Source organism: Phoenix dactylifera, chromosome 11 (genome assembly GCF_009389715.1).
Source record: "Phoenix dactylifera cultivar Barhee BC4 chromosome 11, palm_55x_up_171113_PBpolish2nd_filt_p, whole genome shotgun sequence".
NCBI lineage: Eukaryota > Viridiplantae > Streptophyta > Magnoliopsida > Arecales > Arecaceae > Phoenix > Phoenix dactylifera.
This window is the reverse complement of record NC_052402.1, coordinates 18,695,205-18,722,642: the sequence shown is the minus strand read 5'-3', so window position 1 is coordinate 18,722,642 and position 27,438 is coordinate 18,695,205. Positions and strand designations below refer to the sequence as shown.

The 27,438-nt window shown below is 36.3% G+C and overlaps 1 protein-coding gene and 1 long non-coding RNA gene across 2 annotated transcripts; one reads left to right on the top strand and one right to left on the bottom strand.

Moving 5' to 3' along the window:
- Positions 1–626, bottom strand: LOC120112423. The gene is made up of 2 exons (XR_005514054.1): positions 502–626; positions 1–407 (listed from the first exon to the last, which is right to left on the bottom strand). It is a non-coding gene; the product is annotated as an uncharacterized LOC120112423 (long non-coding RNA).
- On the top strand, positions 622–23,463 carry LOC103695890 (transmembrane E3 ubiquitin-protein ligase FLY2-like). The gene is given in 16 exon segments (XM_008777334.4): positions 622–1,171; positions 4,181–4,253; positions 6,039–6,166; positions 7,427–7,542; positions 9,707–9,752; positions 9,754–9,768; positions 13,653–13,716; positions 13,794–13,871; positions 16,634–16,791; positions 16,880–16,939; positions 17,095–17,188; positions 19,485–19,652; positions 20,891–21,219; positions 22,590–22,706; positions 22,814–22,972; positions 23,046–23,463. Coding segments are annotated over 15 exon segments (1,695 nt in total). The 5' UTR covers positions 622–1,024; the 3' UTR covers positions 22,916–22,972; positions 23,046–23,463.
- The last annotated feature ends 3,975 nt before the right edge of the window (positions 23,464–27,438 follow it).

Sequence of the window (27,438 nt, the reverse complement as noted above, 5' to 3'; positions counted from 1 at the left end):
TATTTCTATTTACTTGATGGATTTAGAGCCATCCTTCCTTCTCATGTGTATCAAAAAGGTTTTGACATCTCCACAAGTTGAACGATCATATGTACTGCATGTACCATGATCTAACACAACATTAACTTTAATCTAATTCATACTCAGATTAAAAAGGCGGTCCAGAGACTTCCGCCAATTTAGGGTCTAGGAATGATCGGATGTATGCTGTCTTGCCTTCCGCATATAGATAAGCTATTTTTTTTCCTCTCTATACAAACTCTGGTACTCATCATGAAAGTTGAACCTAGCTAGACCGGACCCAACCCAAACTGAAATCATAATAAAGGGATTTATTGAATCCAATCTTGGCAAATCCGGCGCCTTCAGGATCGATTCCAAGGCAGCAGTTTGCATCAATGCCGACTCTGAAAAAAAAAGTTATTTAAATCGCGTGAACAACTCATTAGTTTTTAATAACGATATAATCCATCAATAACCTATAATTATCGACGTTATTACCAGTGATGAAGTAATAAACTGTCGACAGAAGGGTAAGCAAGATGGGGTTGGTTTCTGTGGCCGCTGCCGCCGGCCCCTGACAACCAAGTCCAGCCGAATTACCCCACCAACCCGACTCCCAAAACCCGGTCGCTTCGCTTCTCGCCGCTCCCTTCAATCCTCTTTGGCTCGTCTCCCTCCCCACGAGAATTCCAACGCGAGAAATTTCTGCACGCTTGTTCTCCCTTGACCGCTCTCTCTACGAATAAATTTTCTGTCGTTTATACTTCTTATATCTAATTCCTATTCATTTGTCTGTGCGGGTTGTTTGTTTTGGTGGGGAGTCGGGTTTGGGCGTTGAGCTCTCCCTTTCTCCTCCTTCCTTATTGCTCTTTGATTTTTTCTTTTGGGTGGGTTGGTAGTTGACTCGAATTGAAGCAATCTTTTCTTTATGATCTCATCATCTAATCGTGGTGTAATCTTGAAGAAATCGCTCTTATCTTCGATCTTAATATTTGGAGCTCGATTCTGAGGGTGGTGGTTTATGGCGGCAATGGATGGGCGGAGGGGCGGAGAGGGGTTTGTAAACCGCGCGGTTTTGCTGCTGCTTCTTGGGTTTCTTGGGGCTTCGACGGCTCTGAGGCCTCTCAGGGAGAGGGCTTCTACTGCCACTGGATCTTGGGATGACGAGGTTTATCTCTTGCTCCTCCTTTTTTTATGCAAAATTATATCTTGTTCTTATTGCTGTTTCTTCATTGTTTTTGCTGAATTTTTAAGTGTTCTCTGTGTTGATGGATAAAAAGATGGGTTTTTTTCTGTTCTTATTTTCGGTTTTTTTTTTTTTTGTTGTTGTTGTTTTTTTTTTTGGGGGGGGGGGGGGGGGGGGTTGGTTATTCTGAGATATGTGAACTCCAGTTGACTCGAAGAAGAAGCTTTGACGCGTTGGTTGATACACGGTACGATGCTATTAAGAGTTTGTTGAGAGATTTTAGGATGCTATTGATGAATTGATTGGTTTGGAAAATTCATGAGACTTTGATCATGACTCACAAGCAGTTGTATGTCCATCGGTTCATTCTTGCTGTTTGTTCACTTTGTCTTAAAAAAGTCTTGTTTTTGGTGAATTTCAAGTAAAGCTGGTCCTTTTTCCCCGCGTTGGAGGTTGCTGTGGATTCAGATTTTGTAACTGGGAAAATCCTAGAACTTGCTTTGGGGACACTTGTAACTTAGCGACTTTGCTATATGAATACAGTTGACATGGTTTAATGGGTTGAGTGATGCTTGGACGCTCACAAAATTGGTTGGTTTGTTTAATTCATGACACATTGATCATGAGCCATTGTCTGTCTATTGGGTCTTTCTTACCTTCATACCTTCTTGCCTTTTCGTTTCTTCTTTTCTTTTTTTTTCTTCTGAATTTAAATATGTTTTGTTTTGGTGATCAAAAGTCGGCTTTTCCCCATATTTTGAGTTAGTTCAGATTTTGAGTTTTATGACCAGGAAACCTCTAGAACTGGCTTTGGGGACATGTGTAGCTATCCGAGATTACAGTCAGGCTACAACTGACTTTAGTTGAATAAGCTTTAATGGATTGAGTGATGCTAGGATGCTACTAAAATCAATTGGTTTGGTAAATTTGTTACACTTTGATCATGAACCACTGCCTATTAATGGATCTTTTCGCCCACTCTTGCTTTTTTATTTTTTCCTTTTCTTTATTTGCTGAATTTGAAGTGCCTTTTGTTTTGGTGATTAAAATGTTGGGCTATATTGCATTTTAAGTTGGTTCATGTTCACCATCCTATAATCGAGGAGACCTTGGGGGACACTTGTAGCTATGCAACATTGCCATCATACTATAGTTGACTTTACCTGAAGAAGCTTTTATATAGGATGATGATGCCTGGATGCTATTAAATGAATTAGTTGGTTTAAATCACATTGATCATGAGCCCTTTCCTGTGTATTGAGTTTTTGGCAGTTTGTGTTTTTCTTAGTTTATTTCTCTTCCTTTTCTACAAGTTTTCTTCTTGATTCCCTTGGTAAATATTCTCTTAATTTCAAATTAGAGTTCTGAAGAGAAAGCATAGGCATTGTCTTTTCTTGGTCATTCAAAAAACTCAGAAGTATTATTGTATCTCTGACATGCTTTGCAAGGCCTTGCTCTCTATTATCCTCATTCATCTATGACCAACTCTCTTTCCACTTTTTTTAATACTTTGTATCTTTCCTTTTAGCTTGTCAGGTCATTTATCCTGCATTCCACTGCAATTTTATTTATTGTTGTGCAACTTAAATTTCTAGGAACCTATCTAAGTCTAGATGTTTCTTGATGGGCAATCTTTTGTTGATATTATACCTTAAAGATATAACTCCTTGTATTGACTACTTAACTAAGCAATTACATCTCTTTTCCCCTTACTTTTCTCTGAATCCTTGCAACTGTTCATGTTAGACCATTTAGTCTTTTTCAATTTCTAATCCCTATCTATATCCTCTAGACACAGAGTTGAATGAATGCTTGTAGTTTCAGTTTTGAGAAGCACTCCTCTAGGCTTCTAGGTTGCAATATTTAAATGCCAGAAGTATTTCATTCATGTTAACATGAATCTAGAAACAAGTAAAAGACATGGAATATTAAGAAAGAAACAAGAAATTATTAGATTGCACATATCACAAATTAAGAATTGTGCTCTTCTCGAGGTTATACATCTGAAATTCTATTTATACACCTATTCAGGTGACATACACACACATAGTGCTTGTAATCATATAAAATTTGGTCAGAAATAAAGCTATAACTTAGGCTGTTTGACCATTTAGTGGGACTGATCTTGAATTATCCGTCATTAATGACAATTATAGACACATGAACAATCTAGATAATTCTGGTGCCTGTCCATCTTTTTTCACAGTTGCCTTCTCATTAGGAACTGATGGGGATTCTCTGATATGTTCTGTAATCATAAAGTAGGGGAGGAGATATGAAGTTCTATTTGTGACCGCGGCGTTTCCTAATTGATCGGCCTTCCCAAATTAGATAGGTTCATCACTTCATGTCAATGAACAACTGATGTTACTGTAATTAATAGGCAGTAGAGAATAGTACATAAAGTGACAATTAGGGCTGCATAGAAAGTAATTCAAAATTTGACACTTGTTCAGTGGCCACAAAAACGTATGTTTTTTCTGTTCCAAAGACAATTCTGCATTTGTTCTATAATATACAAATCACTCTCGATCCAATTTAAGCAATTCAATAGCATTTTCAGGAATCAAGAGAAAGAACTTTGGATGACAAGAAGAACTACTGTGATAAACTTTCTTTGATAATAAATTGTTCTTCATTGTATTGTCACCAACTTAAGAAGCTCCAGAAACTTGACTTATGCAGATCAGTATTGATTTAAGGACTACGATGGTGGAAACCTGCTGTTAGATTGTCATATATGGTTATTTCTTAACATTTTGTTGTTATCTTTATGGAATGGTGATTTCTTTGACATGTCCCATGCTGTGAGTGATGTACTATTATTAAGAAATTCCTGTTACTTGTGTAACTTAAGATGGAAGTCAGTGTGATATTTGAGTTAGCATAAATGCCTCTATTCATTTCTTATTTCTAGACCATGATGAGGAGCTTATATGCAATTACTTATTTCTGATTGTTTTTTTGTTCATTGACTGTTTCTTCATACAGAGGCTTTTCCTTAGAAGAGATGACAGGGACATGAGTTCTTATTCTGCTTGGAATATTACAGGAACATATAGAGGTTTGGTTCCTTTCCTTTTTTATTTCCTTATTAGTATATCTAGTAAGTCTCTCAAACCTCCTTTGTCAGCCACTGCTCTGAAGTAGCTCTATATTTGTTTCAATATACATCTCAAGTGTCCTTTTCAAGTTATTTTCCTATTTGTTTCTCTGCAATTTTCATTTGTTAGCAATTATTGGATGACTAGCAATTATTTCCAGTAAGAATATCAAGAAACAATCCACTTGTTGTTAAAAAAAATGTCTTTTTTGTCTGTTGCATGTACGTGCTACTGTCTCTTGCCTTTATTGTCAATTATGCTATTCTCTCTTGGTCTGCTAATGTCTGACTTTTAACATATTTGAATATTTGAGATCATCAACCATTTTGTTTATTTCGTGTATGAAAAAAACACCAGCTGATTACCTTGACCAAAACAATACTGCAAATAGGACCAGTCATTATGAAATGTGGGTAAATAACTTGAAGAAGGACACGATCTCTCACATAGGATTCCAGCACTGTATTTACAGTCATCTGAAAACATCCCAAGCTGTTATTTTGTTCCTAGCATCTGATGAAAGGTTTCAGCACTGTTTTTCCCCCTCCTCTTTCAATATCCTCCAATATATCATGTTTTGGTACTTGAAATTTTCATCAACTGTATTTGAATTCGAAAGTTCAAAATTGAATAGTGAGAATCACATTGAACCAAATCAATTGTTGCATGATGTTCCATGAATTGACAAGTGTCTTTGAAGCAAAAAGTTGCTTGTGCTAGTATTTCTGATCAAGAAGGTGAGCTACAACAATCATGAATGAAATTTAACGAACAAAGCAACCAGGACCGTCGGTACTCGATACTTGATGTCTCTTAGTCTAACAATGCAGCTTCAACAGTATTTCTGTATGACTGTTGATGCCAAAGATAGAGTACATCTACTCAATTTGGTGCTCAGACTCAGTTCAGAAAGTGAAAGAGGAACATTGATTATTTATAACAGCATGGTCTGCCGTACCGGTCCGTACTGGCCGGTACGTACCAGTCCGGCCTGGGACCGGAACCGGATCAGCGTGGAATCCGGTACCGGTAGTTTATTGTTGAAGAACCGGTACGGAACTGGTTCGAACTGGTACGCCACCGGTACGGGACCGGTTTCGTACCGGTCCGGGCTGCCACCGGTACGCCGACCAGTACCGGTACGGCGGACCTTGTATAACAGTTTTCTGTGAATACCTACTGGAAACTGTAAAACTACATGTAATGGGATAAAGTGGTGAATAATCACTGTTTCGTTGTAACCTAACAAGGTAATGTTTTTTCTATGGATGTTTGTTTTAATGCTCAAAGGAATAGTTTTGCTTTGTTAAGAATTTGTTGATTTTAATATTTCTTTATGAAATACCTTTCTGAAGCATAGTCTGACTAGGGTGAGAAACTGCTATTCCGTGCTAGAATTTTGTGAATGGTAGCAAATTCAGTGGATGTATCATGTGATAATACTTGTTCAAAATTATAAATTAGTTTAGTACAAATTTCTTATATAAAGTCCCAACAATAATTAAAGTTTTTATCATCGACCTTGTTGTATAATAACTTACATTGTAACAGATGTATTAGCAAATTCATTGACTTTTTAGTTGGACTAAAGGTGCTAGTGCATTTTTCTTCTAAATTGTAGTTTGAACTCATGTGACTGAAAAATGTATACTCTGCCTGGTAAAATGGTGCTCACTAGTCATGTTCTCCTAGGACTCCATATATGGTAGTTTCTGATTGTTCTGCTGTTTATATTTGAGCTGCAGGAAGGTGGAGCTTTGCGGAGACCATGAATGGCTCTTCTAGATTTCTAAAATTTAGGAAATCTAATGGTTTATCTGTCTTGGAGTTAGTGAGCACCCCAACAAAGATAAGTGGTGTACACTATGTTCAGGTAAGACAGATGTTCTTTCTTTTGCCATCATTATCATTGTTGTTGTTATAGTTATTATTGCTATTACTTGTGCCAGCACATGATTTATTTTGATTGATATCTTCTTTGTCCATGTGGTTAAGAAAATAAACTTAGTTAACTTGTGCTTCATTCTCTTACCATTCTGATTATGGCATGCAATGATATTATCCTCACCTTTCTCTTTTATACACTTAAATCTTATTTTCCATATGTAATTGCATATCTAAATTATCTCATTTATCTCTCATATCGCATTATCCAGCTTCACTCTGCTGCATGTCTCTTTAGCAGTTGCTACTCTTAAGTCTGAACTTCCTACCTATTAATTCTTACATCTTAGTCACCTTACCTTTTTGCATGAGGCATAACTCCACTAGTTTGGAAGTTAATGTAAGTAATCAGAATGGTGATGTCAATGGGCAGACTTGATTCCATCATGTTCTGTATGCATCCAATGGTTATCAGGTCATCATTAAGATGAAAAATGGAGATGCAGAAGCGACATTTGACTGTCTTCTAGGTGATTATGTGAGATCCCTATTCTGGGAATGCTGTTACATAGATTTTGTGTCTGGTGTTTTATACCCTGTTTGCTTGTTTGCTGTCAGTGGCCATATGCAGTAGAGGTTAGTGAAGGGTGTAAGGTATATTCTCTCTGTAAGTGTTGCTCATATGCATAGTAGAGTGTAATAAGAGGGATAAGCTATTGCTGAAGGTAATGCTAGTGAACTTGACAAGTATTTGTTACCTAAGATGGAAAAGAACTACTAGGGCTTCGACTTTGATCGGTTCCGGACTGTATTTAGCGGATTTCTTTATATGGATGAGGATGTAGATCAGAAATTTTTTGAAGGTAGAACTGTTTGCTAGCAAAGTTGGTGCATGTCTGTTATATATATGGTTGAGAACAACTATAAGAGCTTCTTCTTTAATTGATTTTGTGATTTGTGATTTTCTTTATTTGGGGTGAGGGCCGTGAGGCTGTTGATGAGAAGATTGTTGAATGTAGAAGGGTATGCTTGTGAAGTCGGTGCATACTTGTTTTGTATAAGGTTGAATATAGCTGCTAGTGCTTCTAGGTTACTGGATGCCCGCTTGTGATTAATGATTTCTTTTTTTGGTCTTGGATAAGCATGATTTATTACAACTGGATCCACAAATTCAGCTTTATTACTTGTTTATGTTTTGAATTTTTGATAAAATAAAATATGCCTTTCCATGAAATTTTTGTGATTACAGGGAGCAGTAACTTTTCATGATGTATTTGAAAATGAACATGATAATGGAGTTGCTTGCGTGAGAGTGGAAGGTGTGTATATATGGCCCTTCAAGCAACTTCGAATGGTAGCCAACAGGTAAACTTCTTATGTTTAGCTGCACTTTTTTATTCTGTTGTTTTCTCACTGAGTGTGGGGACTTGAAAGTATTGTGGACAAGGAATACTTGACATGGTTCGATAATTGAACAAAGTGATGATTTTTGTATCCAGGAAAAAAGCTGGCTGACCAAAATCTTCACATGGATGTATGCTGTAATTTGGAGACTTAACTTTTTTGATATGATTCTTTGTTAAGGTTGTTTTTTCTTGTCCTTTTTTTCTCAGTGTCTATGTGTTTGGGGGGGAGAGGTGGGAGGGGACTGGGTTGTTGAAATTTGCTATTCAATACAAGTTTCAGTTGCTGTGATTATTTTTTTGAGGAAAAAATGACTTAAAACCATTTACTTTTAAGCCACTTGTGAAGTTTCTATGCTGCTGGTTGTCAGCTTTTCGCTTCTGGCTCTTGGGAGGTGCCTGTCCAGTTTCCTTCTCTACAGTACCAGATCCAGTGATGGCTTCTGCTGTCATATATGTGGACCTGGTTCACTTGATTGTGGATGTAAACATGAGCTGCCAATCTTCCCCTCCATATAGTTCGTGATGGGATAATATGGCATAGTAATTATAAGAGGTTTTCCAATTGATCCCCTTTGATTTTCCTTTTTTTTCGCAAATTTCAATCTGTGTAATACTATATATAGGAGCCATGCCACCTAAAAATATTATAGTATATTCTGGAACTTGTTTTTTGATCCATCTTCTTTGTCATCATTCCTTCTGCTTTATTAAGATTGATGAATTTTTCAAGTTGATGATAATTTGCTAAGGGATTCTCCATTTCTATTGACAAACTTTTCTGAACTGTGTCCTTTGTTCAATTTGAATAGGCTTGGCATTTTAAGTACCTGAAATCCACTTTGTTGTATTCAAAATGGAAATGTTGAGAGAAAAAATTAATGTATCATAATCATAGAGTTAGACCAAGGTACGCCGAACCGGTACTAGTCGGTATACCGATCAGCTACTGGACCGGTTCAGTACCGGTTCGGATCGAATCGAACCGGTATCAAACCGGCACCTTGGTTTGTCCGCGTTGTGGTACGCACTGTGGCCACTCCGCGTGGCCAAAAAGGCTACAATGCGGACGCGGAGTACCATGGTATGCTGTACCGGTCGGTATCAGTCGGTACCCGGACGTACCGTACCTGTACCGATGGGTACCGGGTATCGGTACGGCCAATGTCGGTACGTCTGGCATACCGCATACCGTACCGTACCGATACTCGGTATGCCTATCCTAGTGCGGCACCGGTACGGGGTTCGGTACCCGGTACGGCGAACCTTGCGGAGTACTATGGTCAAATTAGGCCACAGCGCGGACGCTGTGGCCACTTCGCATGGCCAAAAAGGCCACAGCGCGGAGCGCTGTGGTCAAATCAGACCACAACACGTCCGTGCTGTGGTGTGGCAAAAAAAAAAAAAAAAGAACCGGTGCGAACCAATCGGTTCGCACCGATTCCTAGCAGAACCGGACGGAACTGATCAGTTCCATCCGGTATGCCTTAAGTACTGGCCGGTTTTGGGCCAGTATCGCTTGGTTCCGGCCTCATAAAGTCGGAACCGTTTTTCATTGCCAAACTGTACCGGTCAGAGACTAGACCAGTTCGGTAACGGGCTGAACCAGGCGGTACAGGTTGAACCAGCCGGTACGGGCCGGTTCAACATACCTTGGTTTGGACACGTGATTATTTCAGTGTAAAGTTATACTTTTAGTGACCTTTTGCTTGCTTATTGTGGCACTAGCTTTCATATGTTAGGTCATGGATGATACCTTTTTTTTTTTGGCATCACTAGATATAGTTCAACGATTGCTATTGGATCAATTTGGAGGTAGTAGATGGAAGAACTATCAGTACCTTAATCATTTTTTATTTTTGCAACTAAATCTTTTCTCAATTATTTGTATGTATGCTTAATAGAAGTTATTTTCTATGTTCCACTGGAAATTCTGATTTATAAAAATGTTTATGTTCTGATACCTTTTATAAACATTTTCTTAATTTGTATATATTATTTGTGTACTTTGGCTTATGTAGGAGCCTACAAGCAGGCAAGGTTTATCTGTTTTGATGTAATTAATTTGTCATTTTGACTTTGTTTAGGACTGGAACTAATGCAACTCAATTTTATACATGTTGCAGTGGAGCAGATGGTGAGCTACGTCAAGAAGAGGATTACTTTTTGTCAAAATCCATATCATTTGGTAACCAGTAAATAATTTCTAAACATTAAGGCTTTCATTGCGATCAGATTTTTATTTAAGTTAATGATCATGGGTGTTTAATTTATATATAGTTGGCGGCATTCACTTTGATGACTCTTTGTATTCTCTATTATTTCTTGTCATGTAGAGTGGTCGAGATATATTTGGTTTGTTAAAATTGATTAGTCATGAAGAAGCTAATCTACTGCTTTCTATATAGACTGTGATTTAGAACAAAATGCATGATCTAAACCAAGATTCGCCGTCTTGGTACCGGTGCCACACTAGCATAATGTTGGTATGGTACGATACATAATTTTTTTGGCGTACCGAGTGTCGGTACGCCACCCATATTGGGTACCGGTATGGTACGGTATGCTTCGTACCGGCCTGTGTTACCGGCCCAAATACGGACCGATCTGACATACCTTGATCTAAACATTGCAGAAGATCTGTCTATGCTAGCTTTTTTATCGGACCGTGCAGAATGTGGACTCTGAATGAAAATCATGTAGTTTTTTAGATATAATGGAGATCGTGAATTTCATATTTTTGTTGTTATATGTTTATCTATTAGGTCCTGATGTTGAAATCTAGTCTTGCAGGTATTAGTATATGGCTTGATGCCGTCATATGTGTGCTTTTGTTTTCTTTTGTCTTTTTGGGGATGTTGAACTTACTGTTGTGCTATTGACCTGCAGTTCCTAAGGTGTTTTTGTTTGTTTTGGTACCAATATAGTTTCATACTGTATCAAGGTTTTCAGAAGATGATATGCAGTGATAGAAAATGCTTTGTTTTATCACAATATATGCAGTAGTAAACAACTAGGTGCACAAGTAAATCCTGCTAGTGTATTTGCGTGTCATGAAGCATTATTCTTATTTTCTATACAACACAATTAAAAGATGAGTCAGCTACTACCCATCTATCAGGAGCAAGGTATGCTGAACCGGTACCGGAAGCTGTACCGGCCGGCGATCGAACTGGTTCAGTGTGTTTGGTACCGTTTCGGTACCAGGCCCATACCGGGAGAGCCCAGCCAGAGCTGGAGCCGGAGAAGGAGAAACAACGAGTGCGGGGGAGGGAGGGAGAAGGAGAGGCCGCGGACTCCTGCGGAGGGCCGCAGGGGTGCGATGGAGGTCGTGGGGGCGCGGCGGAGGCCGAGGCCGCGTCCCATGTTTCTTTTGAAATAGGGGATGCGACAGCGAAAAAAATTGGGAGATTTCAAAATAGGGGATGCGGCCGCAACCTCGGCCTCCGCTGCCCCCTCGCGGCCTCCACTGCCCCCGCGGCCTTCGCAGGCGTCCACGGCGACTGCTTCTCCCTCCTCCGCTCGCTCGCTGTCTCTTTTTCTTCTTCGGCTCCAGCACGAACCGGTTTCCACGGCGAAACTGTACCAGTAAGCCACCGGACCGGTCTAGTACAGGCTGAACCCGCCCGTACGGGCCGGTTCAGCATAACAGGAGAAATACTAAAATATGTGCATATAAGCATTCATATGTGTTTAAATTATAATTTGGCTTATCACTTGGTATTCATTTAATCGATAAAAAATGAACATCGTGGGGATGACTATCCAGGTGACCGACACCTAAATAAGGGTTACTTTGTGCAGCCAATTGGACATTGCCAATTTACCATGATGATATTATGTTTGAAATTGATTACTTCAGGCAGCGTAAACATCTAGATACTTTTGATTTGATTGTATCCATTAGCCTATCATCTGAAAGTGTAAGAGAAAAATACTTTCTGTCAAATGGTATGCAATCATTAAATTGATATAAAGATTTGTCTTGTCAAACTGCTAATCCATCGATCTGATAATTGGAATCAATTTGGCGCACTTATCAAACAGCACTTGGGTCTTCTAATGAATACATGTTCTATATGATGAATAACCAATAAATGATTTACTGATATATGGCTGAGATCAAACGATATCCACAAACAATTTTATTAGCATCTCTCTATTTTGCCTCCTTCACACAATACATGATTATCTCTTATTGACAGTAATTCTGAGAAAAATTATGTACAATGATGTATCTAATTTAACACCAACGGCAACATGTTTGTGCATGCTAATAAAATTATATAGCAAATGCAATAATATGATCAGCACAAAAACATGCAAATTCTAATTGGCACAAAATTGTGCAAAACTATGTAGTAATATTACTATTTTACATTGATACTTATATTAATAACAATTCTACATACAATTATTGACGTGAAAATATCAAGACAAGACTAGTTGCTTAAACTAAACCTTTCCTTCCTGGTTGTTATTTAGCTATGAAACTGAAACTAGTAGAATACCAACTTGTTAGTACATAACAACTATGCAAATATAAATGTTGAGATATACCAGCCTTGATATGCATGCATATCCTTACCTTATCCCATTTTCCATCACTGAAAATAAAAATCCTGTTTCTGTTGTATTTCCTCTTTATATATGTTATCAAAATGTAATGTTTGTGGCTTTGTGGTTTGGGTTGTAATAGAGCATGGTATGTGTTTTTTAGGTGATGTTTATAAGATATATCATTAATATAAAAGAGGATTCATGGTATCATGTGTAAATGAGTTAAACATGTAGCTTTGTTGAGAACATTTCTGTTAATCATCATTATTGTGCTGTCATGAAAATTCGGATAGTGTTAAAAGTAAAGCTTTTCTTGTGCATGGTTTCATATTTACAAGCACCTGGTGGAGCCATGTGCTAATACTTGGCAAAGACAGGTATAACATATGATGCTTAGTAATTTTTGGAACTGGTGATTGCACTACAGCAATGCTGCTGTCATTATGATCCAGCGAAGAAGTTGACACGATGTCCGCATCCAATCATTTGTCATTTGTTATATATCATCAATCTCTTCAGTTTCTTGCACAAGTTGGTACTAATGTCCTCGTTGCTTTAATTTCTAAATGCATGCTTTGCATCCTAACTGAATCTCACCATCCACCAATAGACCAACTTGTCTAGGTCCTAATTGCCAATAGGCCCTACACTTAATAATCTGTAGCATGTAATTGTAAGCATAATCATTAAGCCCTGTCCAACTACTTGGGGCTGCCTCTTCAATGATCAACTGTGATGCAATCTTCAATATTTTATCATCTTTATTTTTGTCCATTGGATTGTGTACTAAGTCCTAGAGACAATAGAATCTAATTTAGGTCAGCTCTGGGCTATAAAAGGAGCTATATGGGTGTACTAGTTTCACTATATGGCATTCTTCATTGGCTTGGTGTTGAATGTAAAACCTCTGGAACACGAAAATGTTCTCATTGGCTAAAGCGATCAGGAAAAATGATGAAAAGTTCTGATTTTGTTAACGAAACCCACATGTTAATAAACAAAGTTCATGTTTTACGTGAAGGTCTGATCTAGGGTTTTCCCGCATCAGTACTCTTTTCACTCTGAAATTTTGAAAATAGTTGACATCTAATCTGCTACATCAGAATAGACTACAAAAGGAAAGTATCAGTGTTATCAATGATTATTTCATGTACTCTTGGCAGTTGTTAAATATTTCTTCACTTTTTAGGGAAGTTGTTCTTTTCTTTTTCCTTATATGAATGGCATAACATGGAACTATCCTTTCCTGTTTATAGGGAACTTAGACACTGCATATAACCATTTGCATATTTGCATTATATTTAGGTGAGATATCTATGTACATAAGATGGAAAAAGAAATGTCTTGATTGGGTATCAATTGTTTAATCCCACTCATGCATGCTCTGATTTACTCCTTTGCATTTTGACCTATCAGCTTTTCAAGATATCTATTTACCAAGGGCATTAACTCTTTTTAGTTATTTTCCAACATATAAGTAATTAGATTTCAATGGCATCTTTTGTCTAACAGCTTGGAATGTTCTCCTCTCAAGTGTTTCAAGAATCACCTCGAGATAGAATTCCCAGGAAAAAATGTAAGTTTATTTATTCTTAAACAGCTTGTGTTTTAAAGTTTAATATCAATCTAATCTTGTGTCTGCACTCCTATCAGCATTCACTTATGACATGGAGAAACGTTGTAACATAGAGATTGCTGCTCAGGTTTCGTGTCTCTCATCTGGCCAAAACGGTACCTGACTCCTTTATTTCATTTCTTCCCATTGGTTTTTTATATCACTTCATAAGTTTCATTGTCAAATAATTAATGTATTATTTTAATATATTATGAAGCTGGTATTATTTGTTTTCTGGAATCATCATTTGCACTCTGTTTCTTCTCAATTATCTTGGCAAGATTAACAGAGATCAATCTGTTTTCCTTCATAAAATTTAACTTGTTGCCAAAATCAGAAACTAGTAGATTTAATTAATTCATCTTAGTTATCCTGTTTTCTGATCTCTCTTTCCACAAGGAAAGAAAATGTTATTATTATATATTTACAATTTTTTTGTTGTATCTCATGTATCATTTATGATACAATAGCATGCTGAAGCTCATGTCATTCCTCTACTTTTATCAATGCTTGGGTTGGCATCATCATTTAAAAATGTTGAATTCTTTAAAAGTTAGTTTGTGATTTGACTGATGTTCGATGTTCAAATTTTACGGAGTCAAGTTCAAGAATAAATTAGATATGTAAGGTACCACTTGAAAATATGAAATAATACCATTGCAGTCAAATAATTTCCAATTCATTCCCTACATCTAAATATAAATGGAAATTATATAGGGTCATCATTTATTCATTGTTATCCAATTCTTCTAAATTATAGCTCTTGGCATTTTATATTGGTATTTCCTGGATTGAGACATCTAGGAACCATATATGACAAATTTTATGTATGTTAAATGGTTTCTAAGAAAACACCGTCAATGCTAGTCCCAAGCCCCTGATGACAAATGTTGCAGGGCTGACTTTAGGTTGACAGCTAGTAAAAAAAAAAAGCATGTCAAATTAAAATTCAAGGGCATCTTTTGCTTTAGTTTAAGTAACATTAGAGACAGCCCTAAAAAGGTATACTAGACAAAAGTGTATTTATGAAGTCTACCGAAATAGTTGGGATGACGCATGATGGCTATGGCCATGTAAATGGTTTAAAAGAAAGTGTGGAGTTTCCCAACTTTTTTGGAAGCTCACCATTCAAGTATGCTGCTTAAAGTGTTTCCTAAGTTGTATGCCAGTTCCACTATGTATGCCATGAAGTATGGTAAAATGTTAATTTATTCGAATAGTACAAGCCTGTCTATATAAATGAATCAATTGAATCATCGAATGTTTAAGTGGCTTTGCAATAAGCTTGGCTCTTGGGCATGCCGATGATAGGCTAGGTCCATTACTTTTGTGTTTCAACTTTCTAGTTTTCAACTCTACATCGTACCAGTAGGCTGTGATATGCTATATATTTTAGAATCAACTAAGGTAACATGGGCGTGTGCAACTAGAACCTCAAGGAGGCGCTCTTAAGGAGATGAACTTTATTTTATGGTGAAGGATTTAGAAAGAGTATAAAGTACAGTTTCCCATGTTTACACTAGTTACACTGGCATAGTACAGTACGTACATGATGTGCCATTCTGAGCCATGTTGATCATATGCTGGGCATGTCATTCCATACGGGCCGGTATGTACTGGTCCGGCCTGGAGCTTGCCATAGCAGCTCAAACCTCCGATCGGGAAATGAGAGTTCTAACCGGCCCTAGCCCCCAATTTTGAACAAACCGGATCAGCATGGAATCCGGTACCGATAGTTTATTGCTGGAGAACCGGTACGGGACCGGTATGAGACGGTTCGTACCGGTCCGGGCCGCCACCGGTACGCCGACCGGTACCAGTATGGCGGACCTTGATGGAATGCTTGATGGAAACAATGGGTTTGTGTGGCCCCATATCAGTCCATACTTGTGCAGTTGTGCCTTGTGGCACAGAACGTACCACTGTACCATGCCACTAGCTTATTGGCATGGTACATATTGTACAATGGACTGGCATGGTATGAAAAATTAATCCATGAAGTGGACAGGATTTGGAAGTGCTTTTCTTAATAGAGTAAAGCTTCTCTTTTATGGTCACACTTGAGGAAGAGGTCAGATTATCTTCTTTTCCCCAATCCCTTTTTTCCCTCTTCTAGTGATTGTGTTTTATGTTTTGTAAAAGAGCAACAGAGTATAAGAAAAATAGGAAGCATTTGCCTTTTCCTTTCCTTTTCACAAAGTGCTAGGATAACAGTGATGTTAAGATATCTGAGCCTAGACATTTTGGCTAGTTATCTTGTCTTGAATGTATTGGAGAACTGTCCTTTTTTTGGTAGAAGAGGCCCGCAAGCAATGGGCTGCAAAAAAAACACACGCACACAAGAAAAGAAAAGAAGAAGTCAAGGTGGGGTTTGAACCTAGGTTTCTGGTACAGCCATGAAGAGACTTTACAGATTTTGTAAGCTGGCACCTTCAGTAGAGAGGTGTCCTTTGTCAATATGGTGATGGAGAAAACGTGAACTGAAACTATCCTGATGAGGCTGATGCTCTACGATTTGGGACATGTCTCTACATACGCTTTCTATTTTATTTCTTTCCCCCCAATTCTATACCTCTTTTTGGTCTTCAAATTGAAATTTGAAAACCATTAAGAAGTGTATGTTGTGAGGGAAAACTTCACTTTTAGATATGTGAACATTCTGGAAGCTGAGTCCTTCAATGAACCAACATCTGACGTATGAACAATTGAGTACCTCGATCTCCCTTGCAGATCTATGCTTTATTATATATGATGAAACATGTTAGATGTAGTTCATTTTTTCTTTTTTAATTTATTTGATGATTTAGTTCCATTTTCTATAATACTGTGCTCGGCAGTTTGTTTGGCTTTATTTGCTGGGAACTTCTCTGGTTAGCAGATGGGGATCATGAGCGTTATCGTTTGGAGGGTTTAATGGAGAGTCCGGCTGTGGATGATGATGGAGAGTGCTTCTCACCAATACTATTGAATGCCACATCACTGAACATTGAGGTTTACTACAACAAAGCAGTTAATTATACACTGATGGTCACATTTGTATCCTTCATGAACAAGAAACTCATGTCTTAGTTCTGTTTTTTTACTGCATTTTTCCCTTTGAAAACCTTGACATTTGACACACTAGATCTCTTTTCTCCAAGTTCTGCTGCTGCTAAGACAGATGGAGCATAGCAATACGCAGTCTGTAAGATCTTCTTATGGTTATTAAAGAACCCATTTCTATCTAGAATTCGGTGATGCAAAGCATATCCCAAATATACAAGATAGATCTTTTTAAATTTTTTCTCTTGTCTGTTGTTTTACTTAAACTTTTACTTTAGTATTTTACTCTTTTGACAGGGTGCTGCTAAACTGTCTATTCTAATGATTGGGCAGCAAGCTATTATGGATGCGTATTTGTGTCTTGTACATTTGACTGCTGGGATCTTAGTTGGTGAGTGTCATGTACGTGGTAATAATTGAAGTATTTGAGTAATACAGCTCTGAAGGAACAAGTAAACATTCTGTAATTAGAACCTATATTAGAAGGTTCTCTCAACAAGTTCAAGTCATGAAGTCCTTGTTTTTTTTTAAGTGCTAATTTTCCATGTTATTCAATTTGATACCCTTAATGACCTTTACTTTAAATATAGAGATATTTGCAGTGGACGTATCACTTGACTGTAGCTTTGATAAGTCAAGCATAAATCATAGTCATTGACATCAGCACAATCATCACATCTTGTCCCAACTACTTGCAATCAGCTATAGTCATTCTTTACCATTTCCTGAAAGGCTACATCTGCTTCCCTATTCTACTTCAAAACTTTTATTGTCATCCTCAAATCTTCCATGGTCTGTCTTGGCTCTTCAACATAACCCTGTCCAATCTGATCATTACTGGATATGCTAAAATTATCTTAGTGGATTCACCAACACTCCACCAGTAATCATTGCATCCCTCACTTTTTTTTTTTTGCTAATGAATTAATCCTCACCTTAGCCTCACTAGTTTTACCGCATAATCACTGAAAATTTTGCATGTCGTCCACTTGCATCTTATTCTTGAACCATCTTTGTTGCTGGACATTTCAAACAACATACTGTTTCTAGCAAGTTCTATTTCACTTGGGTTCCTGTTAGAAACAATGAGCCCGCACAAAATCCTTGGTACCTTGACTTAAAAATAAATAAATAAAAGAAAACTGTGTATCGTTCTATTAAACTTCACTGCATGGTATCCAGATCTGTTGTTGGTCATCTCTGGGTGGCTCAGCAGTGAATAATTACAACCTTGATAAGCTTTCCCTTCTACTCAAGTGTTCTGTCAGAATATGTCTGGTTCTTCGTACCAGCACTAACTTTTCCTACTAACAACAATGAATATCAAACTTGGTAACTGCCACGTTATTGTTTGCGGCAAACACGTAGTATGACACTGTTGCTACTCCTGATCAGCCTAAATGCTTACCTAGTGGTTGAGGCATATCAACACAGAAATATAGCTTATACTGCATGGCATGGAATTGTAGCTGCAGCTTCTAAAATTACACGAGTAGTGCTCTGTTTGTTCTCTAATATCATATTATTAGCAAAGAAGATTGGTTTGATTGTTTATTATAACTTAGTTGGTATCGATGTACTTTATGTTTAAATGCAACAGAATCTGTGTAGATGTGGAGACTCCAAGGTATAGTAGATAGTAGGTCCGCAATCTCGGTATTGAGTTTCGTATTGGTACGTTATTAGAATAGTATGGTACAGGATAGTACGGTATGATATGGTACAAGACAGTACGGTATGATTCATACCATGTGCTGAAATAGCTCTCGAGCTATTTTTTTCGCTGTACCCCAATACACCTTGGTACGGGTCAGTATAGGTCAGTACGGGGCCCATACCAACTCAAATATGATTTTCATACTAGTTCCAACCTAATACAGTATGGTATGCCCAGTACTAGGCGGTTTAGGATGGCATGGGAGTCCATGGTAGATACATATATGTGTATGATTTATACATGCACATATATCTATGCGTTTTTGCATGCATGATGATTTCTGGATCTCTTTTCTTTTAGGTTAGTCAAGGTGTCATAAAACCTTGTAAGAGGATCTCTCTTGTATATTTATTATAAATTGCAAGACAAGGCCACCTGGATAATTTGCTTTGACAAAGGGAAATATAAGAGGCCAAGGAAACAATCCATGGCCAACTTAGAATTTCTGTAGATGTCAAAGGAAAGAGACTGTGATTCTATGAACATGTAGATAGTCTGGAGTTTTTCTTTTTTTTAAAAAAAATCTGAATTTTAGATCAATTTCATGAAAACATAAATCTCACTTACTGATAAGTACACAGGACACTGAACTCAGATTTTTATTGTGACTTAAAGTGTCACTTACTGTTTTCCTCTTTCTGTGAAAAAAATATCATACATGCAAGCCAGCAATATGGCATACATGTGTGAAGCTACACATGATTGTGTGAATACAAATTTCTCACCCAAGACCTAACATGCTTCCCTCTTATAACTTTTGAATCGAAAAAAAGAGCTTTTGTTTGCTGACATAAGGATTACCAATGGAGTTGCACTTGTCTGATTTATGATCTAGGTTATTCCTCTTTTCTTTTTCTTTAACATAAAATATATTATCTTACTCAATGTTCGTGTCTCAACTTATGACTAACCTTATCCACTTTTTTATGTTCAAACTTCAAAGACTAACTTGGCTTGTTTGTGCTTACAGAGTCCCTATTTAATGCTTTTGCAACAGCTGCCTTCTTCAAATTTGTCATTTTTTCCATTTTTGAGATGAGATATCTTCTTGCTATATGGAAGGCTAGGAGACCTATGAACAATGGAGAAGGTTGGGAAACAATGAGGCGAGAGCTGTCAATGCTCTACAGCCGTTTCTGTAAGTACTCTATCTGCATTTATAGTTTATATAATCTCAATTATATTTTTTTCTTGCCAACTTAAGGTATGCACAAAATAACTCAATTTTTAACTTTTTGATTCTCTTTAGCCATGTCGATAGCTGTTTGCTACAATGCCACGCTTCATCTTGAACTATAGTGCATATACCTAGGTATTCCAATCAACATGCGGTCTCTTTCTTTGTACAAATGTACACAAGTAATTTCATAATATTGTCAAGGAAAACTCTTGCCATTTTTTTCACTCTTAGTTTTATTGGGAATTAAAAAGCAATACACCGAACAAACAAGAGGTTATATTTGAAGGAATATCAGTGTGGAATCTTTGTTTTTTTTATTTTTTTGAGAAATGAATGCATTGAGCCTGAAGTAAGATTCAAGCACAAATTAATTTTCTATTTCTTTTAAGGTTTTTGAAGAATGAGTTCTCATTTTAGTAGATCACATTAAAAAGAAAAACCAGGCTTATTTTTGTTTTTTTTGAAAAATTAATAATAAAAAGTTTTTTTGCAAAAGTGGAGGTAAACTATTTATGCTTCGATTTATTTCAAATTTGTTGTCCAGTCTCTATCTGCATTCAGTTTAATGAGTGTTTTAAGGAGATATAGTTATTTATCTGTGTTGGCTAATATTTGTTATGTTTTACCATTGGATATAATAATTTATCAGATGGTATGGTTAATTAATACAATAGTCCTCATTTTCCTTTGCCAAGTTGTACCTCTAAAATCTAATATTCTTAAATGTGTATGCAATATGTTTTTTAACCATTATGGGATCTCATGGTTTATACAAATATGAACAAACAGGAGTATTTCATATCTACATAGTTTACAATATTTGCACCAGACAAATAGAAGAATGTTTTCAGTTATGAAATTAGCAGATCACAATAAAATTGGATGGATGCACATCCCCAACTTGACTTCATTTATTCCGATTTATCATGAAATGTGATTAAATAACATGAAAGACTAGACTGTATCCTAATTTCTTTTTTTCCCTTTTTTTACATTTAATTGGTAATTGTTTAATTCTGTATGGATGGTTTGGTCTTCATGGCTTGTTAATTTAGGCTATGGCTTATCCTTACATGAACTGTGAACTTGATTCAACTAATCATAGTTCCTCCAGCATTCATATATTACTTTATATGAAAAGATGTGGTTCCAGTTGTGGTTTATTACATGCCTAACCAATTTGTTGTGCTTTGCAGATGGCATTCTTTTAGGAGGCATTCTTGTTGTGTATGAGTTGCACAATTTCTTGCGTCCTATTCTTTTCATTATGTATTCCTTTTGGATACCCCAAATAATTACTAATGTAATTCGGGATACAAGAAAACCCCTGCACCCTTATTATATATTAGGCATGACTCTCACTCGGCTGGCAATTCCATTATACATATTTGGCTGCCCAAGCAACTTTATGCGTATTGAGGTTGACACAAATTGGTGCATATCTTTGGGAGTATTCTTGGGATTGCAAGCATCAATTCTCCTCCTTCAGCATTACCTCGGTTCTCGATGGTTTATTCCTCATCAGGTTTGAGTTTTCTTCTCATTTTTTTACATTTTCATTTTCTAATGTGCATGCTTATGCCCAGTGCAATAGGTAGTACATAAGACTTGATATTGCTATGGCAAATGATAGAACTGACCTTGAGAAAGAAACTTGTTCTTAAAACAAATGAACAGCCAGAAAGTGACACAGGACAGAGGGAGAAGAAAAAGAAGAGGGGAGAGAAGAGGAGGAAGAGAAGAAGAGAAGAGAGGTCGGCAGGAAAGAAGGATATCTCTATAATATGTAATCTTAATAATTCAAGCTATGTTCTTAATAGCATAATCATGGGTTTATATAAATAGCCCGAAACCTAATAAGAGTCTGCAAAAAAATAAAATACTAGAGTCCACATAAAATTATAATACTAGAGTCAACAAAATTCTAGTTCTAAAATCCATACAAAAATAAAATTTTCTAATTTCTATATTTGCGCCTAACATAAGTGTGCCTAGATTCCTTATTAATGGATTGTCCTCCGTCATATTCTCCCAATTGGAAAGAACTCGACTTTTTTTTTTTTTTTTTTTTTTGCTAAACCGGGTGATCTATACAACACATGTATGGATGCACCTAATAAAGTCGGAAAACAAAACGTCCCGGAGCTCTCGAGGCAGCTCCCCGTCCCCTGCCCATAGGGTACTACTGGCATGGTTAGCCACATACGTGGCCCCAAAGAACTCGACTTTGGGGAGAGGGAAAAGGCAGGACAGAGGAAGAAGGATATGCAGAAGAGGAAGAGGCAAAAGGCCAGCTCCAACATGGCGTAACAGAGGAGCAACAAGGGAGCAGTGAAGATGGTACGGCAGGTGTGGTGGATTGAGGTTTGCTCTAACACCAAATTGATGTAGGATAGGGAGAAGAAGAATAAGAAGAGGGGAGAGAGGAGAAGGAGAAGCAGAAGAGAAGAGAGGAAGGCAGAGAAAGAACGATATCTCAATAATTCAAGTTATGTTCTGAATACTGTAATTATGGGTTTATATAGACAAGCTAAAACCCTAATAAAAGTTTCCATAAAAATAAAATACTAGAGAATATATAAAATTCTAATGCTAGAGTCCACAAAATTTTAGCTCTATAGTGCACATGAAAATAAACTTATCTAATTTTTATATTTGCGCCTAGCATAAGTGCGCCTATATTTCTTATTAATGGACAATCGTCCATCAGAAGGGTTATCATAGATGGTTGATATGTCCAGGGATGGAAAATTATAAACTACATTTTCTAATTTCTGTAGCTTCAATGGTACACTTGCATCGTTATTTCTTAATATCTGGGAAGTATGAAGTTATAGTACAGTTACTTTTTTTCTTGTAATTATTTTTTAAAATCTCATTGCCAACTATTGGCAGATTCTACCTGAGAAATATAGCTACTACAGGAGGCTTGAGAGTGATGTGACTCGAAATACTGATTGCGTCATTTGCATGACTGCAATTGACCTTACACAGCGGTCAGATGACCACATGGTACTTAGGAACCTGTGCCTTCAATTTCATAGACAGACAAAAAAGTAACTTTTTGGTTCTTGTTTTCTTGAAGAAAGGTGGACTCAGAAGGCTTGCTTATCCTGCAGGTGACCCCTTGTGACCATTGCTTCCATTCCGGCTGCTTGCAAAGATGGATGGATATAAAGATGGAATGCCCAACTTGTAGGCGTTCCCTGCCCCCAGCATAGGACGGAACCTGTTCTGTAGTTCTAGATGCGATCAAACATTTAGGAACAAATCACAGGGTAATAATTGGATGTCAGAATCCAGTTTCATTGTCTTTTGTTCTCTCTCACTTGCTAGATCTTTCTGTTGCAGGTCAGGATGGAAATTTGGGGGAAAATCTTTGATTACTTTATCTCATTGCTGGAGAACCATTTAATATAGAGGAAAAGAAAAGTACATAACTGCACGGTTAGACACATTTTGCATAGTTCATGTAATATATGCAATCATGTATCATTTTAGCTTGTTCTTTGCTGGGGCAGTCTCCTCCGAGCACGCTGCTGTACATTTATGTTCCAATGTTGGTCTGAAAACAACTTGGAAAGCAGAAGCTCAAGAACCAGATTCAGTACACATTACAGCAAACTCAAGTGTACTGACATCAAAAAAGTGTTAAAAAGTGTTAGGTGCTATATAAATCTATATATTCTGAAGATCCATGTAAAGTTTTTAGTTGACTTTGATGGCAGGCTGGCAACATGCAGCAATTTCTCATGGGAATGTTTTTATATTTTGTACTCTCCAATTGCACTTGCGAGCTTTTTTGCTATCTGCTGCTTTGACGTTGGAACTACTGTAAAAAACATATTTAGTCTCGGTTTTTTGGATTCTTTTTCCCCGTTTACTTGTGAGGTCAAGTAATTGATTATATGAAAGCACCCAAGATTAGTTTTGTTGGGGGTGCCAATTTGGCTCCTTTTGTAAAGGTACCGGGTATTGTGATACCAATACAAAAAGATTACCTAGGAATAATTATGCCTTCAGCGTGGAGGATATCGTCCCTTTTTGTAGCAAAAAGAAAAAGGTAGAAGGAAGTATAGAATGTGGAGGACTAAGTTGAAGTTGACTAGAAAAAGGCTATGGAGAAGTGTCGGAAGAGTCTTTAATTTAATTGTAGCCTTAGCCTACACTAGGAAGAAAATAAGGTAATAAATGTCTTGTGACCAACTTGCAGGAAATTTGGGTTTGGGAGTATGGTAAAACGGGTGCAGGTGAGCTATTCAACACTATAATATTTTCAAAAACTATGCTCTGGCGATTCCAGTATTTATTGTAACTAGTTATAATGCATCTTCCTACTAAAGATTTTTGAGTGCAAGTTTTGAAGGATTCTACCATGGATCATATTAATATGTTGTCTACAAGAAATTATTTTAAATTTATCTGTTATATCTGTATCCCAAAAAAAAATCTGTTATATTATATTGTTGATCTAAATAAGTTTTCATGTTTTGCTACGACAGACACAAATCACAGTGAATTTGGGGACTTTGAAAGACACTGTACTTTTATTTTGCACAACGTTATAGAAATCTCAGTTTCAAGAGAATTTTTACCTTGTACTACTCGTTCGTGAAGTCGAGCATTGCTAGAATTCTGTTCTTATAGAAGTTTAGCATGGTTTAAGGCAAAAATCTAGTTGGAATTGAAAAGCTGGGAAGTTAACTGTTCGATGTAGTGTTAGGTTAGGGTAGAATAGCATTAGGATATAATAGATGGTCATAGACGTGTCCATGCATATTTTAAACCATTATTTTAAAAAAGGTAAGAGGTCTTTTTTTTTGTGTCATATATTTCAATGTTTCAGCATTGTCTGTGTAATTTTAATGCATTTTAGTGAGGAAGATGGTCGAGCATGATGCTCATTGGATCATTTCATCACTTGACGAACTATTGGCTTTCTTTCTTTTGCACGCGATTGCTGGGGGAGAGGGGGGTGTTTGTGAGAAAGGAAGAGGCAAGCCTCTTCCTTGGAGCACTAAACATGTTCAAAGATTTAGATTTGCATTTAAAAGAAATAAAAATAAAGCAAAAAAATTGTATGCCCTAATGGCAACACTCTTAAGCTTAGCAGCTAAAAGTTTTGGTTTCAAGTATTATACGGTAGACTTTTAGGATACACGTAATCACAGTACATACATGGATGCATGCATGCATGTATATAGTGCGCGTGTCCATAGATATGTATATACATATGCATATATGTATCTATAATACTCCTAAAAGCAAACGGTGCTCAGCTTTGGTTGTTTAGTTTTAGTTGTCCTCCATGAATTATCCAAAATGGTCCTACACAATTCAGTGAAAGCATACAACCTTTCTCCCTGTGTAATAAAGAAGACTAACTACAAATATTATTGGCTATATAATGTTGAATCTGACATTAGTTCTTAGAGATCCTATTTATATCAATTTTTAGTAGATTTTTGTGACAACTATAGCCATGACTGTTTAAATCTATATGAATATATTTCAAACTAGTTACAAAAGGCAATCTGAAATATGTATCCAATTATAACCTCTGATGTTTCAAAGAGGGGAAAGAAAGATGAAACTCGAGATTAATGCTAATGCTCAATAGAACATTCTCTCTCTCCCTCTCTCTCTCTCTCTCTATAGTACTTTGCTCTTCTCTCTTCTTTCCTTGTCCTCGATCCCCCACACCCGGCATCCAAGATCAATGAGGGGTTGTCTCCAACCATCGGACTCTTTATGGGGGGTGGTTGAATCATGTTCTTTGATCTTGATTTTTTTTTCTTTGTGATGGATTAATTTTAGATCGGTTAATGATGGTTTGTTTGATGGTGATTGGTTTTTGGTACCTAGCCACACTATGGCTCGTGATCCCCCATTTTCTATTAACATATTTAAGGAAAAGGCCTGAGGAAAAGGCTTGGATGGCAATGATTGAATGATGAGTAATGGTGAAAGGTTGCCATCAGAGTTGCAATTTATGTGTTTCAATCTATTTGGCTAGGCTTAAAAAGTTCAAAAATGGAAAAATATAACAAAAACATAAAAATAAATTTGGATAACAAAAGGTCAGAAAAAAAATAAAAATGGTGATATTTATAGAAGTATCATTATTAAGATAAACATGAAGGAGTATTAATAATAACAAACAATTGCACCATCACCACCACCACCAACAACAAAGAGCATCATCTTTCTTTCCTGACATTGATTACAACTCGAATTAGTCATTAATATTATACAATCATAAGCTGAATAATTTGTGAATAATCGTTTTTTATTTGCTTAATTAACCAAGAATAATTTGTAAAATCATTAGCCCAAGAAAAAAAGATCATGAATAAATTGACATATTTCAACAACTCAGAGTATTTTTTGTTATGGTTGCTATCTAAAGAGGACTTGAATTTGTTTACTTTTATGTCATTTTGTGTACTACTTTTTTTTTTTAGTTTAATTGAGTTAGATAGTCGTGCATTGGCTATTGTCACCTTTTCTATATTATTACTCAATTAAGTTATCATGTATAAAATGGAGAAATTTCATGAAAATATTTTATCTAAGATGATAACACTGGATATATAGCGATAGTGAAAAGAAAGCTCTAAACAAAAAGCATGACGGAATGTTCCGGATCATTTGTGTGATTATTGGGCATTATATTGCTTAAAAAAATAGAAATTAAAAAAAAACACTAAGAATTTACTTTATGATCTCTATTGTGAAACTCATAGTTAGGTCCTGAAATACCAATCATGTGGCTGACATTATCAACTTTTGTTAGCCAAGCTTTTTGCAAAAAACTTGGGAGGGACAACTCTTTATCGACTGATGGAACATTGGATCAAAGTGATAAATGCATGAAGTACTAGATATTCTATGGGAACCTGATAGGCTAGAGGGTCTACGATGTGCAGGTGTGTGTCCACACACACACACACACACACACACACACACACACATATATATAACTACAAAATAATATTATAAATAATTTAATTTTTTATTTGTTTGTATTTTTATACTTTTCAATATTTATCTACATTCAAAATTGTTGTAATTAATATTTCCTTAGTCCATCTACAACTAATAACTTTTTTTAATTTATTTACTCTCATAAATTTTTTATTATGATATTTTCTCTAGTTGTTTACAACATAATTTTAAATTTTTATTTTTATTCATTTATTCCAATAAGAGAATAATAAAGAGAAGGATCTTTTTAGCATAATCTTACCAAAAAGAAAATATTTTATTATATTTTTTATTTATTTATAGTTGCTATGATTCTTATTCATGTTTGATTTTCATTTTTTCTTATTTATTTTCTACTAATTTTTTTTCTTTACATGATTGCAACCAGTTTTATATTTTTCTATTATTTCATTGGAAGCCAAGATTTTCTATTCTTTATTTGTTTATTTCCATGATAATAATTACATAAACTTTTCTATTTAACTGACATCAGAATTTAATTTTGTTTCTCTATTTATATATAGATAGGATTGTATAGATAATTTTAGAAAACCAAAATTATATTTTGGAAATCAAAATAATAATATATAAAATTTGAGAAAAATATATTGGAGATAACCATGGTGGAAGAGAAATAGCACTGCATTTTGTATACTGTAATGACAGTTGAACTCTTCACGGTGTGCATGAAAGTACAATTAAATTTTCTGACTCCCCACCGCAATATAGACAAGTAAAGTCTCCCCTCCATCTCAAT